The 18,238-nt window shown below is 38.1% G+C and overlaps 1 protein-coding gene across 15 annotated transcripts in view; it reads left to right on the top strand.

The window, feature by feature from the left end:
* Positions 1–18,238, top strand: part of caska (calcium/calmodulin-dependent serine protein kinase a) — a 262,378-nt gene that overhangs the window by 128,216 nt on the left and 115,924 nt on the right. For all 15 annotated transcript variants that reach the window (XM_051707922.1, XM_051707920.1, XM_051707921.1 and 12 more), the window contains exon 2: positions 8,374–8,486. In XM_051707922.1, the coding sequence (XP_051563882.1) occupies positions 8,374–8,486 (113 nt within the window). The remainder of the gene's footprint in view (positions 1–8,373; positions 8,487–18,238) is intronic.

The raw sequence follows: 18,238 nt of genomic DNA, 5'->3' as shown, positions 1-18,238 counted from the left end.
CATTAATTTGCGTTAGGCACCTGTGTCGGATATTCCATTTCCATCACCACATTTACACACTCCCATGCTTGGCTGAACATCTTTTTTTCAATGCAGGTTCCTTTAATCTCTCTTCCTCTTTATTTTACCACCTCATCTGCCTGTATTTATTTAGCTCTCCTTGAAACACGAGATGGGATGATCCGGCTCAGCGTTTATGGTGTTTGTTTTGAGTGGGAAATATGAATACTAATCAAGGCTTAAACAAGCATTTAAGATAAACATTCATCATTTGCTTGCCACACTGCAGCAGCAGCAAGGGCATTCTATTTGTTCATTTAGTAGTTTAATGTGGCAATCTACATTGACCTTTTGATTGCATATTGACACAGTGCATGCACTTATTCATGCACACACATGCACACATACACACAAATCCATTGCCGCCTGTATACTGAGCACTATATTTTCTAGACTTCCAGTGCTTTTTATTTGGCTTTGAGCATTTGCTAACTTTCACATGCTTTATACAACAGTTCTGGTCCTCTAATCTGATTGGACAAGCAGTGTTCCAAGAGTGCTGATATTTAGTATAACAACACTGGGACGCTTCACTGTTTGTTTCACGCTGTTTGTCTGTGTTTGTCACGTTCCAGACAAGTTGTCAGTCTGTACATTGCACGAGAATGGTAGCTCCTGCTTCGTCTTTTGGAACTATTTTTGTTAATGGAGCAAAAATAGAAAAAATTATAAATTAATAATAATTGTGTTTAAAATGTAAGCGACTTAATATTAACTTCTGGTTTATAGAACTGTTGTATAAAAGCAGTATCATGATATGTTGCTTAATTAACTGAAATGTAGCCGGGAGAATCTCAAGCACATGCAATGCATACAGATAAAAACAGGCACAGCTGAGCTGCCATGGTGGCCTGCAGGTACTCACACACACATGCATGCATGCCTTCTTTGTTTATGCTGCAGGAGTTATCATCCACAGGAGAAACCCTACACCTCCGCCATCATCTCTTGCTCACTGTAATAGATACCAGCTGTCATGAAACATCATCTTCCCCTGCCAGCCTCCCTGCTGTCTGACTGATTCTCTCATCCTCCTCTTCCTTTTCAACTACATTCTTCTTTCTACTTCTTTTTTTCTCATCTCTCTATGTCCTTCTTTTCATGTTTCTCACTCTGCATTTCCTTCTCACCTCATATATCTGCCTACCAGCACATCTTCCCCCTTCTTGGACTACTGCAAAGGACATTTTCTCTGCCCATCATTATTTATATTCTCTGCATTTAAAGGGATAGTTCGGTCATTATTTACTCACCCTCATGTTGTTCCAAACCTGTATGATTTTCGGTCTTCTTTGAAACACCAAAGGAGAGCCTAGGTCATCATTCACTTTTATTGTATGGGGAAAAGATGCACTAAAAAAATGAATGGTGACTGAGGCCATGCCTAACATCTTTTGTGTTCCCTGGAAGAGAGTCAAGAGGTTGAAAAACAAGAGGATGAGTAAAGATGATAGAATTTTCATTTTTGGACAAACTATCCCTTTAATACTCTGCCCCTTTCTTGCATACAAACACATTTCAATGAAACCGCTCAACTTGCTGTAATATGATTTCTGTGTTTACCCAGATTTGTTTATCCTGCATATGTGACCTGTGGCCATAGTTCTTATGTCTGCGCTGGTCTTATCTAATCTCCCTGGTTCTTTCTGGCACCAAACACGGCACCCCTGCTGGGTGCTAAAGCATGTCGCTGCTTGTGCCTGTCAGCAATAGCAGCTGCTGGGAGCGAATGGCCGATGCACACTTACAGCTCCCCTCCTGTTGGCACTGGCTCCCATGATGCTGTGCTGAATAAGCACTGTTGAGCAATGCACAGGTTCCTCTTTGTGCTGAGATTATCTATGATCATGATGAAGACGAGCCACTTGCATTAATGTACATTAAAGTTCTGTATTCTCTATGCTGATAATATGTTATAATTAATCAACAAGGTATGGGAGGGTGTGCTCTATTCTGAATATAGTCACAGTTCGATAGCATTTGTGGTATGATGTTGATTACCTCAGAAAACAATTTTGACTCATCCCTCATTAATTTAAAGAAAGGTAAAAACTGGTTACGGCAAGGCACTTAAAATGAAAGTGAATGGGGCCGGTCGATAAAACATTAAAATACGCACAGTTTCAAAAGTGTAACCACAATACGTTAACATTGTACATGTTAGCATGATTTTAGTATGATAAAGTCGGGGATTTTAGATTTTTTGGGGTCAGATATGACCTGGACATGTTCTTTGACAGGTTTCATGAGATTCACCCAAAAAGTTGTTTTAAAATGTTCAAATGAACTGCTTCTGAATGACCAAATATAATGGATGTTATGCAAACAGTGTATAGTCAGTGAGCAACCAGGTTTGTGTGAGGGTGCAAAGTGCTTTGCAGTCTTTGGATCTCTGCAGTTGTACTTTGTAGACTCTCTGCGGCTAGGGCAAAGCAGGAAAATAGAGCATTTCTGCATTACTTTTCCACAAAAGGGTCCATTCAGACAGCTGTTTTCTCTGAACTGAGTTTAGTCTATTTTATGGTGGACATCAACCTCCACCATAATGAACTCTTTCAGCACTGAAGATAAATGCATGCAGCCCTTATATCTTGAATCAACGTCTTGGAGCAACTTAATGTTATTTAAGTTTCTGTAAGACTGAACGATTTGGACAAAAATCTGATTGCGATTATTTTGAAAAATGTTGCAATTGCGATTTGAACTGCGGTATGATTATTAACAAAAAAAAAAAGCTAGTAAGTGTTTCTTTTTGATGAAAATGACATCATGGGCAAACGTTTACATAATGTTTAGGGAGGACTGTTGAGGACCACAACAGCTTGAATAGGAAAGCCCATACGGATGTTATGGTGTTTCTGAGTCTCATGTATGCTCGGTCCCAGCAGTTTAACATGGACGCATCCACCTCTGATCCACGCATGGCTGCACTTCGGCACTCTGCCAGTAAGCGGCATTGCGTCTCGCGCCATCTACTCCAACAGTTTGTGTTGGGGAAAACACAGCCCCTCTCACACCAGTATTAGCAAGATACAGTGTTAATAAGCTCTCTGAATAACCTCCTCAACTCTCTTCAATTTGCATTCTCCACCAGTTTGATGCCCATATTGCAATTTTTCAGCTGAATCAGTGGCTTCGGACTTCTACTACAAATGCAGATTACTTTATGTCTTTAAGGGTGTGTTCACACTTGGCAGGTTTGGTGCGATTGCTCTGATAGTGTGAACGCTGACATCCGAACCTTGGTGCGCACCAAACAAGCGGACTGAGACCACCTGAATAGTGGGTCTCGGTCCACTTCCAAACGAACTCCGGTGCGGTTCGATTGATATATGAATGCAACATGGACTAAAGGCGTCTAAATGGACCAAAAAAGGAAGTAATTGACCTTATACTGACCTTAAGCATACCTGGTTCTTCTCATCATAGGAGCTATGTTTCCCATTACAGTTCGGTACAGGCGTCGGAACCGCCGTCAGCCGTCCTTGCAGCATATGTTCATTTGTGTGTGCAACGTAGGAATTCCTGGTGCTGTTTTGACTCCTTTACACATTTTATTAGCTCTTCGTTTGTTCTCAGCTTGTAAAAATACCATCATATATACATATAAATCTAACGAGTGCATTTCGCCCAGCAGCCAGCATTGTTTTGGTTGATCGGAAAGTTCCATCAAAAAATATACATCATAAAAGCTGTCCAATCAGGTTGTGATATTTTTCCTGATGCCTTTGGTTTCATATCTTTAGGTTCGGTGTTAAAAATGCCAGTGTGAACGCTAAGCGAACCAGGACTAAATGTATCATTTTCTTTTTTGGTCCGGACCAAGTGGACCAAGAGAACCGAACTTCAAATGTGAACACACCCTAAGAAGTGTCTGCTTGTTTTACAGCAGTAGTAAAGGTCAGCAGACAGTAGTGCAAGTCGCAAAAGACACAAGATGTTATACACTCACTGAGCACTTGATTAGGAACACCTATACACCTACTTATTCATGCTATTATCTAATCAGCCAATCATGTGGCAGCAGTTTAATGCATAAAATCATACAACACGGGTCAGGAGCTTCAGTTCACATAAACCATCAGAATGGGGGAAATTGTGATCTCAGTGGTTGACCGTGGCATGATTGTTGGTGCCAGATGGGATGGTTTAAGTATTTCTGTAACTGCTGATCTCCTGGGATTTCCACACATGATTTCCACATCTCTAGAGTTTACTCAGAATGATGCCAAAAACAAAAAACATCCAGTGAGCGACAGTTCTGAGGACGGAAATGCCTTGTTGATGAGAGAGGTCAATGGAGAATTGCCAGACTGGTTCAGCCTGACAGAAAGGCTATGGTAGCTCTGATAACCACTCTGTACAATTGTAATGAGCAGAATACCATCTCAGAATGCACAACACGTCGAACCTTGAGGCGGATGGGCTACAATAGCAGAATACCACATCAGGCACTTTATTAGGGCCTTTGTGCTCCTAATAAAGTGTTCAGTGAGTATATTTCCTTCAGGCTAATCATTGTGATTTCGTAACTAACATGATAACATGAATAATTCAGACTCTTAAATGTAATTTGTTTAACCCATTCTAAAGTAGCCGATAAAGCTGTACACACCACACTTTAATTCTATATTAATGCACAATTTTATTCAAACCCTTTGCCTATTGAACTATAGTACTTGGCAGATAAGTTGTTTACTGTCATTATAATTGATGCTGTTGGCACCATTTTAAAAAAGTAATAAGCAGCGAGAGGCTGAGCGTTACAGTGATTTTACCATACTTCATGTAGAGGCTAACAACACTTCTTAACCTTTGTTTAGTATTGTATATCTCAGCAAATGTTCTCTTGGTTAAAAAAAAATAGTATTTACTTGTAGTTACGCCAAAACTCCTCAACACAGCCTGTTTACTTTTTACATTTTAATTATGTATGAATTGCATATGTGTGAGTGAATAAGAGAAGACGAGAGAGTGCTGCAGTCATGATCTGTCCAGATGGTTGTGTGTGTTCCAGCTCGGCAGGGTGGAGTCCTCTAGTACTGCTCCTCCCCAAGCACACTCTTCCCTTGTCTATGTCCTCCACACATTTACTACTCCTACAGTTTATTAACAGTTCAGCCGGTGAACTCGGATGACAGGAATACAGCAGCCAGCCTTTAACTGCAATGCAATCACACTGAAAGAGTTCCCTGTAGAGCACTGACCTGGGAACTGTAAAGAGAGATCTATTTATATTTTTGGTCAGAGTAAACTGTCCCATTTGTAATAAATGCACCCAAGAAAAGGGTGGGAAATTCTTACAGATTGTGTTTACATGCTTTTTAAAAGTTTGATTTCATTCAGACTGAAGCAATAATGAGTCTTTTTAAAAGGTAATGTAAACGCTTTAGTCTGACTTAAATTGTACTAGTCCAGTTTTTACTAAATCAAACTGACAGACCTAGATAATGCGATTGTTGCTCAGCAGTAGCATGAAATGTTTTTCTTTAAAAACGAGTATAAAGAACCTTTTTCATGATCTTATATGGACTATTTTCACAAATTCAATCATAAAATACAATCAATGGAATCATAGCACAAGCTAGAAACAAATTCACATCTGCTGCATGAGAGTCACTGCTCTATGTATCTGAAGCATGTAACCACCAAGCCCATCCGTCGAAAACATGAGTATTTTAAATTGACAATGGGGAGACTTGTGAATTAAGGAAAAGTGGGCCTCATTCATGAAACACGAGCAGATTTGTAAAGCCTGTCTGATGTAAATTTTCAGATTCATGAAAGCTTTCGGATTTTCAAAACTTTAGTCGGTACGAACAAAATTGACACCTGCTCCTGACCATGAGTAAATCATGCATAAGACATCCGAACGTGTTGTATTCTTTCAAACAAACTGCCATGACTACATTTTGATAGAAGTAAAATGAAATAAGTAATGAAAAAAATTATTAATAATGAAATGTGTGAAATTAACCTGAAAAAATAACAATAATAAGAAAAAAGCTTTTTATTTAGAAATGTGTCTTTGCTGCTTGAATTTATTTTTTCAAAGAATAGTTTTTCCCCAACTCTGCTTATTTCCAGCAGAAGTTCTTGACATGGGTTTGCATTTGATTTTCTCTAAAAAAATAAAATAAAAATAATAATAATAATGCCCTCAAACGTGACTTTTTTTATTATTATTTAATATAAGCTCTATTATTTAGATTTCATAATTTAGTATAGGCATCGGTAAATCACGTTCAGTTGACATATGGTCAGTGGTAAAACCATAAATTAACATATTGTGGGCAGGTGTGTAAACAATACAATGGGAAAAAAGATAAAGCCTGCACACTGTCCTTCCAAAACGGTCAGAAATCTAGGGGTATCCATCGATAACAGACTAAATTTCACAGACCACATCTCAAAGACCACAAGATCATGTAGATTTACACTCTACAATATCAGGAAGATAAGACCCTTCGTTCAGTCACTTGTCATAACTAGACTGAACTACTGTAACACTCTCATTGCAGGTCTCCCTGCATGTGCAATTTGAGCCCTGCAAATGATCCAGAATGCAGCAGCACGTCAGGTCTTTAATGAACCAAAGAGAGTGCATGTTACACCACCTTTTGTCTCTCTTCACTGGCTTCCGGTTGATGCACGTATCAAATTCAAGGCTCTGATGCTGGCATACAGAACAGTCACTGGGTCTGCTCCAGCATACCTAAATTAATTTATGTAGAGCTACGTGCCTACTAGAAGCCTGCGGTTGGCTATGGAACGTCGCCTTGTTGTACTAACACAAAGAGGCACTAAAACACTTTCCCGGACTTTCGGCATACACGTTGGTGGAATGACCTTCCCAACTCCATCCGTGAAGCTGACTCACTTTCTGTCTTCAAAAAATGGCTAAAAACACATCTTTTCCATGAGCAGTGAAGCCAGTCACAAAAAAATAAAATATGTTGCACTTTAATCTGTTTTGAATACTACTATTCTGATGCTAGTGAAACTTTGTAATATGGCACTTTTTCATACCACTTTCTCCTTAAGATGATTCGCTTATGTGTTCCTCATTTGTAAGTCGCTTTGGATAAAAGTGTCTGCCAAATGAATAAATGTAAATGTAAAAAATTGTGGAATAAGAAGCGTTCGTGAATCCTGCGAAAAGTTTTCGGGAAGCTCCATTGTGAGTAAAGGTGCACACAAGCTGCAAGTTTAATAGCCCCCGTTCATCAAACAACTCTGATTGCATTAAACATTCTCATCATCTCTGAAAACATTAAAGTTAAGAGGTAGGCTAATTAATCAACCATATAGGACAGGCACCAAAAAATAGACCAGTCGGCATCAACTCCACACACAAACAGAAACAAAAGTTGACCATTTGCTTCAGAGGTCTATTTGCTGCCATCTCTCTTCAAGCCTGTTGAAATGCTCAAAGCTCATCCTGATGAGGGTTAAAGGCTTTGGAAATCTGGTCAGAGCTCTTCACAAAAAGCCAGCTCCTCCCCGCCAATTCTCAAACACTCTGTCAGCACAGAGGGTTCCCAACTCTCTCATAGCTGCCTTCATTCCTAGAAAGAGGGAAGGCTTCTCACTCATTTAAGTGGGTCAGGTGAGCTCTGCTGTCTGTACTCCTGTTGGTGGTTGCCACATTGTTTCACTGCTTGTTTGCATAAAGTTGAACACTACTCAACTTTGTTGCATCACCAATGGTCGCTGTGACTCAAAATTATTTGTCACCTGAAAATAATAAAGTTTAATTAAAAAATGACTTTTGGTCATCTTGTCATTGCAAATAGGTGTCAGTGTGAATGTGCCTTCAAGTACCACACAATTGTCTAACTATTTAGGACTAGCATGGACTACTGTAGCTATTTTTCATTTTGCTGGTGAGAAAATGGGGAGATTTATTCTGAGAAGAGTGGAAGATATCTTGTGTTGGAGTGGTTTGTGGTGGTGTAATCTCACCATTTTAAAGATCACATTTAACACTGGGCCATTGGTTATAACAGCAGCAAAAGCTCAATTATTTTGATGGCAGTGAAAACACAGGCAACATGGTCAATAGCTGTGCCTGCTTGGCCGATTAACAGAAGTGGAAGTTCCCCCTTGTTTCAGCCTTGACAATGAATAATGCACTTTATGTTTTCAAATTTTGTATTAATATTTTTTTTTATTAGATTGGCTATCAGCCACCATAATGGCTAGACATCATTGTCAGTATCAACCATTGAGAAACTTTTATCGGTCAGCAACTAAATCACCATGGCTTCACCTGCAGGGCTATTCTGATTTGCTTGTTTGTTTACGTCACAGGGGGCCATTTAGCGTGGTACGAAGATGCATCAACAGAGAGACGGGCCAGCAATTTGCTGTGAAGATTGTGGATGTGGCCAAATTCACCTCCAGTCCCGGCCTCAGCACAGAGGGTGAGACAATCCATCACTATTATCCTCATTATGTGGTGATTATGTGCAGATTTCTTCAGCTGTGGCCTTTTTGGAGCTCTGTGTTTTCACATAAATAAGCACTGAATTATTAACTTGGAGCTGAAAATAAAAACAACACTTTTAACCACAAAACCTTTTTCGTGACTTTTGGACAGGTAATTACTATGCTTTACTTTTGGAATAGACTTCATGTTTGGATTGTGCCTTGAAATGCTGATAAAATAGTTACTGACATGTTATATGGAGGTCATTTCATTGTGACAGCCTGTTGCTAGTAGCCTAAGAATCAAATACAATCAATTAAGACTACCTGTACTGGGCTGTGTTTCCCAAAAGCATTGCAAGCTTACGTTGATCGTAGAGACCAGTGGCGCCAGTGGTTTCTACGATCTACTTAGGCTTACGATGCTTTTGGGAAATGCAGCCCTGAGCAGTAGTGCACACAACATTGGAATCAATGAGAGGATTCAGTGGTCTTTGAACAAGTTAAATTATAGTTAATAAAGCAATAGAGAGAGAGAGAGAAAGAGCACTACTTCCTCTATCATAGTCAGGAGGTGTGTAAGAATGGAAACAGCTGTAAAGTTTCAGCAAGAATTCTCCAAGCGGAAAGTGAAAGCACAGATGTTATTATTCTACTGTTAAACCTCTGTCTTATCCTCTTCTGAGTTTCACTGGTGCTCACACAGTGTCTGCAAACACTCTGTCTACCTTCCGTCTGTTTAGTATTTCAGAAAAGCTGTTAAAACACATGGGACTCTGCGATATTAAAATACTAACTCTGACTTTTGTCACTGTTTTAGCTTTCAAACATAAATTCCTCTCTGAGTGAAGAAGCAACTCAATGAGCTTTGCCTCCCTCTAGTTTATTTGTGCATAAACACACACACACACACACAAACATACTCCCTTGCCACTAACACTGTGACGAGTACTATCACCCAGTTAAACAGCTGTAGGACTGAAGCTTGTCTTGCAATAACTTTGAAGTTCATCATATCCTTTTGGGGCATATATGGAACAGAGAGCATTAAAAACCACTTAGCTTTAAACACACACACACACACACACACACACACACACACACACACATCCCAAAAGCACACCAACAGCAATCACTTTTGTTTTTTTCTGTACAAATGAAATGTGTTCTTTTCCAACGTAAAAAATTGGCCAAGACCTCTAACACAGTGTCCTAACCATGCACAACATGTGAGTTTTTCAGTAAAAACTGAAATTTTGAAAGCAAAATGCTGCATGACAAAGCACAATAACTGCCATTCAGAACAGATTCGATAAGATACAACTATGTATTTCTGGGATTTTGGTCCAATGAAATTTTACTGTGGAAAGAGCTACCAAGCTCAACACTCGTAGCAGTCAACGCTTGTTAGGACAAAAGTTCTGATTTACATGGAAGAGAGCTTTTTCTGCTGGTTAGGGCCGAAACGATTAGTCGACGTTATCGACAACGTCGACAATGAAAAATTGTCGACAAAAATTTTTGTTGTCGAATAGTTGTTTGATCTTAACGTAACATAAGATTATATGAAACGTTAATGACACAAGAGCAGCACTGCAGCTCGCGCCTGACTGTGGAGAGGAAGAAAACACATCTCACAGTCCAGACGCACTCGAAACTTTCCAAACAGCTTTAGGTGATGTAGATCGCAAAGTATGAGGGAATTATAATGCAAAAATACAAAATAAGTAAATACAGAAGCACTCTTGTTGTGGAATAAGCAGAGCCGGAGCTGACGCTCAGCTTAAGCAAAACTTGCATGTCGAGCATCTTTAAAGGAAACACCCCGGCATTACATCTTTAATGCAGTTCTATTTAATGCGTTATAGCTTTATTAAAGTTAAAATAATAAGGAAACTGGCATTTCTCTGTGCGGTCAGCGCCTCTTCTATGAGTTGCGCGAAGTGTACCGATCTATGGGGGAAGAGACTGAAACTGCACCCGGCTGAGGTACACTGTTGCGGGGACGCTTGTCCCTCAAGTGCGCATGCTTAATGCAGCTAGATTATAACGCGATGGCAACTTATTGAATCATAATATATGTCACTGTGCATTTCTTTTCGTGAAGAAAATTGGCAAAACGCAGCTTTATTAATAAGAGAGAGTTTGTTTTTTTGTGAGTTAAAGATGGGTTGAAGTGAACAAAAAGGTGAGAGAGGTAATCTTCGCCCCATTATACACTTATACATTTTTTATTTATTTTTGTTTTGGCTTGTTTTCTAATATAAATATCTAAAACCCCTTTAAAACAACGTACATGTACTTTAGCAGCTATACTGCAGAATAATTATTTATTTTTTATCTGAGAATGTTGAATATAATATTAAAAATACAAATATTTTAAAATATCTAAAAATATCTAAAAAAAAGATAGAGAAGCAGCATATAAGATATTTAGACTTGCTTTTAGAGAATAGATCTTGAATATAAGTGTATTTTGTCTTTATTGCACTCGCAGAAGTATAACCAAGTGAAAAAATACACTTATATACAAAATACACTTATATTTAAGATACATTCTCTTAAAGCAAGTCTAAATACTTATATATTACTTCGAGTAAATGTATCTTGTTTTAAGGATATTTAGACAATTTTAAATGGAAAAAAAGACAAATACACTTGATAATAATAGGATTTTTTTGTAGTGAAATTTGTACTGAATTAAACATAATAAAAAGTATTTTTTCCCTTTAATTCAGTGAATGTCATTTAGAGGTATTTTTAAAAGATGATTTTGTCCTCTTTATTGCATTATAGCAAGCACATTTAATACAACCTTTTAAGTCGGGGCACAAGCTGAATAGTCAGTTTAGAGCTAATGATTAATCGTTGCAATAATCGATTATCAAAATAATCGTTAGTTGCAGCCCTACTGCTGGTTGCTTTATTGTGTCATGCCTGGTCAGGGGCCATTCAGACAGAACCCATTATTGTCCTTAAAAAAAGCTAGATGCAGTGCGGCAAATTGGACAGAACACAGGTGTCATGAGACACATTTTTAAAAGTTGACTTTCTTTCTAACCTGACATGGCGTCTATTAAAAATGTGGCACTCCTGCTTGAGATGCAGCGCAACAGTCAAAGACATCCATCTTGCGCATGTTTACATAGAAAAAAACACCTTCAGTGTGAACAGCATTTCCCCAATACATTCCAGTCCAACTTTGGATCCTTGTCATTCCATTAAAGACCTCAGATTTTACCATAATTACAAACTCCTTCCATCCATTATTTGTGAGATCAGTAGAAGCATTCAGCTTGCTACTGAGCACCGTGGAAAAATAACACTTCCCCTTTAAAGTGACATTACTGACTCTTGCTCTGTGTGACACTTTACCGAGGGATTCTTTTTTTTTTATTATTTTCTCTAGCGTTGCCCTCTTGAGATACTGGTCATTTCTTACTACTTTACATTTTTTACAACTTCACACGTCTAAAAAAAAAACACCCGTTATGGAACATTTAAATAGCCTAAAATAAGGATGCTAGCATGTGTTTACTGTACTACTGTATGAATAAAAGTTGGCCGAAAGACAAAAAAGGAATTCTAGCATTTGCAATATGTTTACATCTCTATGTATGAATCTTTATGTATTATATAGACTCTTAAGCAGCAGTCATGAATATGTGAAGACACATGTATGAAGGCTGTAAAAATCATATGTTTGTATAAGCCAGTGAGGTTTTACACTGTACTGCTGTTGGCTCATCCCAGAATTTACTGTTATGTGTTGTCTAGCCATCCGTTGGGGGAAACTAAACCATCATCTGTGCCACTGTCTGTAGCACCTTAAAGTCACTATGCCAACTACCAGCCACTGAATATAACCTATTCTGCGTTTAGGGCATATAAACCAGGGTCATAAATTAAGTGGGGGATCAGGGCAAAAATGTCACCAAACATGACAAAAATGCCCCTGAAATTCAAAATGTGTGGGCAAAAAATTCCTTCATAAATATTTTTTTTTTTTTTTTTTTTTTTTTTAACATCTGATATAGTTCTTAATATTCTATTTTAGTTGTAGTCATACATGTAGTGAACACTGGACAAGATGGCATTCCAGGGCCCCAATTTATGGCAGGGCCCTTCTCTAAATGTCACAATGAAGAAAATGTGCAACATTTTGATTGGATCATGGTGGACCATCACAAACAAATACCAAGCAGACATCAGATAACCTGCTGCTCAGACATCTGCCAGACACCTCTTACGGAACAGGAAGGAAGGCCCCGGATCAACCTCCACATTGTAAGGGGCCTCTCATTGGTCCACAGGACCAGTGCATCAAAATCCTTTGCCACATCTTGACTTCCATCCTAAGGTTTGAGTAGGGCCCTCTTTATTTTTTCCCAAATTCTGTTTCCCGTTTTAGTCTTTCTGAATTCTGTGTTTTAAAGTTAAGTAAAATTGTATATATACATATATACAATACCATTACATTATCAAATGAAGTGCTTTTATACAGATCCTCACAGCACAATCCAAAACAAAATACTGGAGTTATTTATTTGTGTGTGTGTGTGTGTGTGTGTGTGTGTGTGTGTGTGTGTGTGTGTGTGTGTGTGTGTGTGTGTGTCAAATACAGTGCTGCACAGCAGATCATCACAGTACTAATAAAAGCATTGATGAAAACATTTATTCAGTACAACAGCGTTCTTGCTTGTGAGATATTGTTTTAATATAATGTAATTATTATTTGATTATTTTTATTATTTATTACTACATTGAATGTAACATTTTACTATACAGTAGTAATTTTTTCTGTTGCAGTTTCTTTAGTCTAGTTAAGTTGAGCTTTTATTTTGGTGGAAAGCCAAATTAAGTAATTTGAGTTTGTATATTTTTGATGACAGCTTCACACATTCGGTTATGCAGTTCGCATTATGGCTTAAATGTGCTTATTAAATTGCCAAAACATAAGATTTAATTATAAATATATAGTCTGCATGTGCTGCGTGCTTCAAGCTTAATTTGCACTTTGCTGTCTGTAATCTATTACAAACACAAAATGCACGTGATGCTAATGATGAGGGTGTTATCAATGTATGAGCGGCCTGCTTCACACATTCCTTTTGAAGCACACAGCACATTCAGACTGTATATTTATTTAATTCAATCTCAGCCTTTTGTGGTTTAGTCATCACACTAAGACACATAACAATTTTACTTTGATTAATTAAGCATTAATACATTAATTTGATCCCAAATATGTCAAATTCTGTGATATGCAGCGCTTAATAGTTAATTTCGTTTTTATGACTGGATTCCACGATTCCGTGCGTGTTTTTCATCACAGAAATCAAAGGGCTCTATCAAAGCTAAGATGGCCATAAAAATTCCTTAGGACCTCCAGATGCAGCACGCTAATTTATTGACTATGTGGCAGCAGTGACTTAAACAAAGAGAGGCCACAGAGAAAGACAAATTCATCCATACAAATGGTCGGAATCCTTAAAATAGACATCAACTGCAACACTCAATTATTCACAGAACTGTTTGTGTTAATTGCAGTTGTTTGATTAATGGAATTATTCACAGAAGTCGACAAATTAACATATATATTAATGTATGGGTAATAGTATAACCTTTCAGCATCTTATTTGGACACTGTGCGATCAACACAATGCCAGTTGTATTTTGGTGATGGTTTGGAAAGTGAACATTGCATAGGTAAAACCTTAAAGGGATAGTTCACCCAGAAATGATAATTCACAACACAACATAGCTGCATATACACCAGAGAACCGAACTTACAAAACATGTCTTAAGAGTTTAAATAGGAAGAGGAGATCAAGCCTTATATGAACTGGAGTAAATCGAACTGAGCGAGATGGAGGAGGCTGAGGCTGCCATACTCACACGTGTCCCGTGATGAGTGACAGAACATTCTGAATGTGGCTGCTGAACAACGGAGTACCTTTCTCAGTAGGAATTCTGACTGTTCAGTAACCCCCTGTAATTGACCATGTGTGTTCTGCAGCAAGTGCTTTGAGAAGGGAAGCGGTCATCCAGAGGGCTGCAATTGAAGTTTACCGGGGTCTTATTGATCTGGGGCAAAAAAGGCTCCCAGTGCTTGCAGCAAACTGACCTGAAGGGAATGTGCCTTCTTAAAGGCACTGTGAGAGATGGGCTCCATTATTATCTTCCCTGCGGGAGGTCCCAAAGACCCCTCCATTGCACACACAAACAGCCAAGCGTTAAGTGTTGTAACCATTATAATCATCACCGCTGCAAAGTTCTTGCACTCTCAACAGCATCAAGAGGTTATTTCGAATTTACTGTTACCTCTCCATTTAGTTACCCATTTTTAATGCTATTTTGAAAAGAGCGTTTTGTATATTTTGTCAAAGCAGTTTCAGTCAGGATATTTACAGAGAGTGAAGCCTCTAAACAGCCTGTGGGCAATCCACAATTATAATTTAAAAGACACTCTGTTGCTTTTCATGTTTGACTCCTTCGCAATGTTTGTATAAAGTCAGTGAATCATGAAATGATTAGTTCACAAAGCTGCAGACGCAGCAGACGCAGAGGCTGTTAGCCAGGGTGAACTGTTTTTCTCTGTGGATGAGATCAGAAAGGTTGGTTTTAAGCACTTATCCTGTAGATCTCGGGGGATTAAACAGTTTTTCATTTTCATATTTTTTTCTCCAAAATATTTAGCCAAAGGTTGTTTCTTCTTGCAGGTGTATTGATGAGGTAACCTATTTTTATTTCAAGTATTGTTTGAATTATATTCAGATATGCAAATACAGCTCTTCCAATTACTTTATGGTTAATGCAAAAATTTGTACACTATTATATCGATTAGTGGTCGACCGATATATCACAAAGGCTGGTAAATTGGCCAATATTCAGAATTTTAAAATTGTCTCCCAATAAATGATCACATTTGGCCATGTGTGCACGGTGTGCAACACAGTCTCATTTAAATGGCCCCGCATATCTGAGCCATGACAGATGCGTATGTACTCATGTTTAAAGTGGTCGGTGTTTTATTCTCTCTCTCGCTCTTCTCGACAGTTTCCTGTAACTGTTAAAGGTCTTGTCTAATGACAAAAAGGCAAATATCAATGAAACTTCATATATCTTGTTTGCTATAAACTGCTATTTACCATCTAAAACAAAATCAGATTTTGAAAGGTTTTTATTTTTACAAAGTTAAAGTTTTGTTTGAACGTTTGGGTAAATATAGTTCTTAAAAGTTAATTCATTTTTTAGCCAATTTATGTAATTGTAATTTACTGTTATTTTAAATTGTGTGATATATTGGCATTTTATTGGCCACACTTCTCTTTACATATCGGCATCGGCCAATAAAAAACCTATATCAGTCGACCTCTAATTTCGATACCAGGTTCACGAAGTGTTAAACTTTTTTAATTTTTTGTGTGTTTTGTGCACTGCGATTCAAAATTGTGACATTTTGCAATATTGAAGTTTTTGTTTCATTGGACTCTGGTGCTTTGTGCAAGAAGAGCTTTCTGCTTTACATCATTTTAGAACCATAGAAATAAAGTAGAGCATAGACACATATGTGTCAGTAAAAATCAAAAGTCATTGTGAGGCAACGACACACCTTGGTTCTGCCGTGTTTATCATTTACTCAGAAACCATTGCAGTCTACCTGTATAGAGGATAAGTATGGAGATCTTTACAAATTAAGCAAGTTATAGACTTATATTCTTAACTTGTTCTGGGCTGCATTTTGGCCATATAAAAATATTTGAGTGTTGACATTTTGTCTTCTCACACACTTGCACTGAGTTGGTGGTCATCTGTTTTTTCCCCAAAATGTAACTAAAAAATAGTGAATGTTGGCATTAGAATATCTATACAGTTTTTACAAAATAAAAAATGGTGATACTTTACCATAATTTACCATTTATTCAACAACCTCTTCTAATTTTCTTGGGGTTGGTTATACATCAGCCTCTATGTTGGTTTTAACATCTTGGAATGTTAGTTTGTACTTCAGCTCAAATTAAGTAGCCAATATTATATTATATTATATTTAACTGAATAATAAGTAGCAAGCTGGGGCTTCTAGACACTGCCTCACTTGCTCTGTAATTATTACAACACTTAGCCTGTTCAGCAGCCTGCTTTAATCAGCCAGCCTGCCACCAAAGGATAAGATATTGAGCCAGAATAAAATGCCCATAGACTTGCATTGAAGGAGCCACTCAGAACACCCTTGCAACTACATAGCAATGCTCTAATAACCTAGAAAATGTAAAAACCTAGTTTAATATATAATGTGATACACTGTTCCAGCTTGCTGGTTACAAAACATTGTTCCTGTGAAGACAGTATTAGAGACTGAATAAGTAGCTTATTCAGGCTCCTCTGGGCTGTTGTCAGGGTGTCCTTTCAAGAACAGCTGACTGTAATCTTTTCTACAGTCTTGTGATTTGTGAATGCTTTGTACAATTAAGCTCAGATTTTCCAAGAAACAGTGAGTCAGAATGAGGTTAAACAAAACAGGCATTTAATTAACTGATTAGATTTATGACGAGTGTATCTGAAAAGTCTTATCCAAGTAATCATTTAGCATACACTAATTCAAAGTGGCTTACAGTGCAATTATTATAGGTCCCCAGTAACCTGAGTAACCTGAGGATATTTTTGTTGCAATGCAAGATGGGATTCTGAGTTTGTATCGTCATAGAAGCATACAAAAGGAGGAGCATAGAAGGTTATAAAAACCTAGCCCTTCCACTCTCCCAGCCCCGGAAGTGGTTGTGATGAACAAAATGGGAGAAGGCTCAAGTGGACTGAATAGTTTGTATATTCTTAGACATAAGAAAACATGGCCTAAATGTATCTAAATTGTGCGCGCCGATGGAAATGGCTTTATACTTTTATTTAGGTTGTTTTAAAGTTTGTAACATAAAAAATAAAGATATTGTGATGTTGAAAAGACTATTTGAGCAGCTGGTTCATTATGACAACCGCTTCAGTCAATATGACAACCGATTTTGCTGGTAAATAGCAGCATGAATGCAGATCACACCGGTTTGATTGTACGCGTCTGAGCCCAGACTAGTGTGTTCATACTGGCTAGATTGAACATGTGAAAGGGTTCAGGGCCTTGAGAATGGAGGGGCCACTCAGTCCCATTTCTCATCCCTCTTTAAGGGGCTAAGGGCACTTTTCCTTTCTTAGTAACCCAACCCCCCCCACCCCCCCACCCCCAAAAGCAATTGTCCCCTCCTAAAATCCGGTCCTAACAACTTTTAGTAATTAATACATCTCTAGACCTTAGCACTCCACCTCTTCAATCTTGATTATTCTGAAGCTTGGCAACCTGACATGGAATTGTAAAGTATAGATTTCTATTTATTTTATTAATTATTACAAAATGAAAAAAGATGCTGTATTGATTTTTTGGATGGTCTCCCATGTCCTACAAGTCACAAATAGAGACAGAATAGATGCTAAATGCTTTTGATGAAATATAATGACTTTTCTTTTAGGTCTGTAGCTGTGCTTGCTGTAGAGGTCTGCAAACTGACCTGAGCCTGACAGGACCCGACAAACTGTTTCGGCTGGGTTTTGGTCAGTTTTTCAAGTTGACTGGGTTCCAGAAAATAAAGATGATGAATAGTGTGCTGAGACAAAGTCGACCGAAACAGTTACACAATGGACAGGTGTAATGTGAATGCGAAGAAGACAGTGGTTCCCCAACAATTTATTTGTTTGTTTGATT

The sequence above is a fragment of the Myxocyprinus asiaticus genome, chromosome 10 (assembly GCF_019703515.2).
Source record: "Myxocyprinus asiaticus isolate MX2 ecotype Aquarium Trade chromosome 10, UBuf_Myxa_2, whole genome shotgun sequence".
Classification (NCBI taxonomy): domain Eukaryota; kingdom Metazoa; phylum Chordata; class Actinopteri; order Cypriniformes; family Catostomidae; genus Myxocyprinus; species Myxocyprinus asiaticus.
The sequence above is the reverse complement of the archived record's forward strand: the minus strand, read 5'-3'. Positions and strand labels throughout refer to the sequence as shown.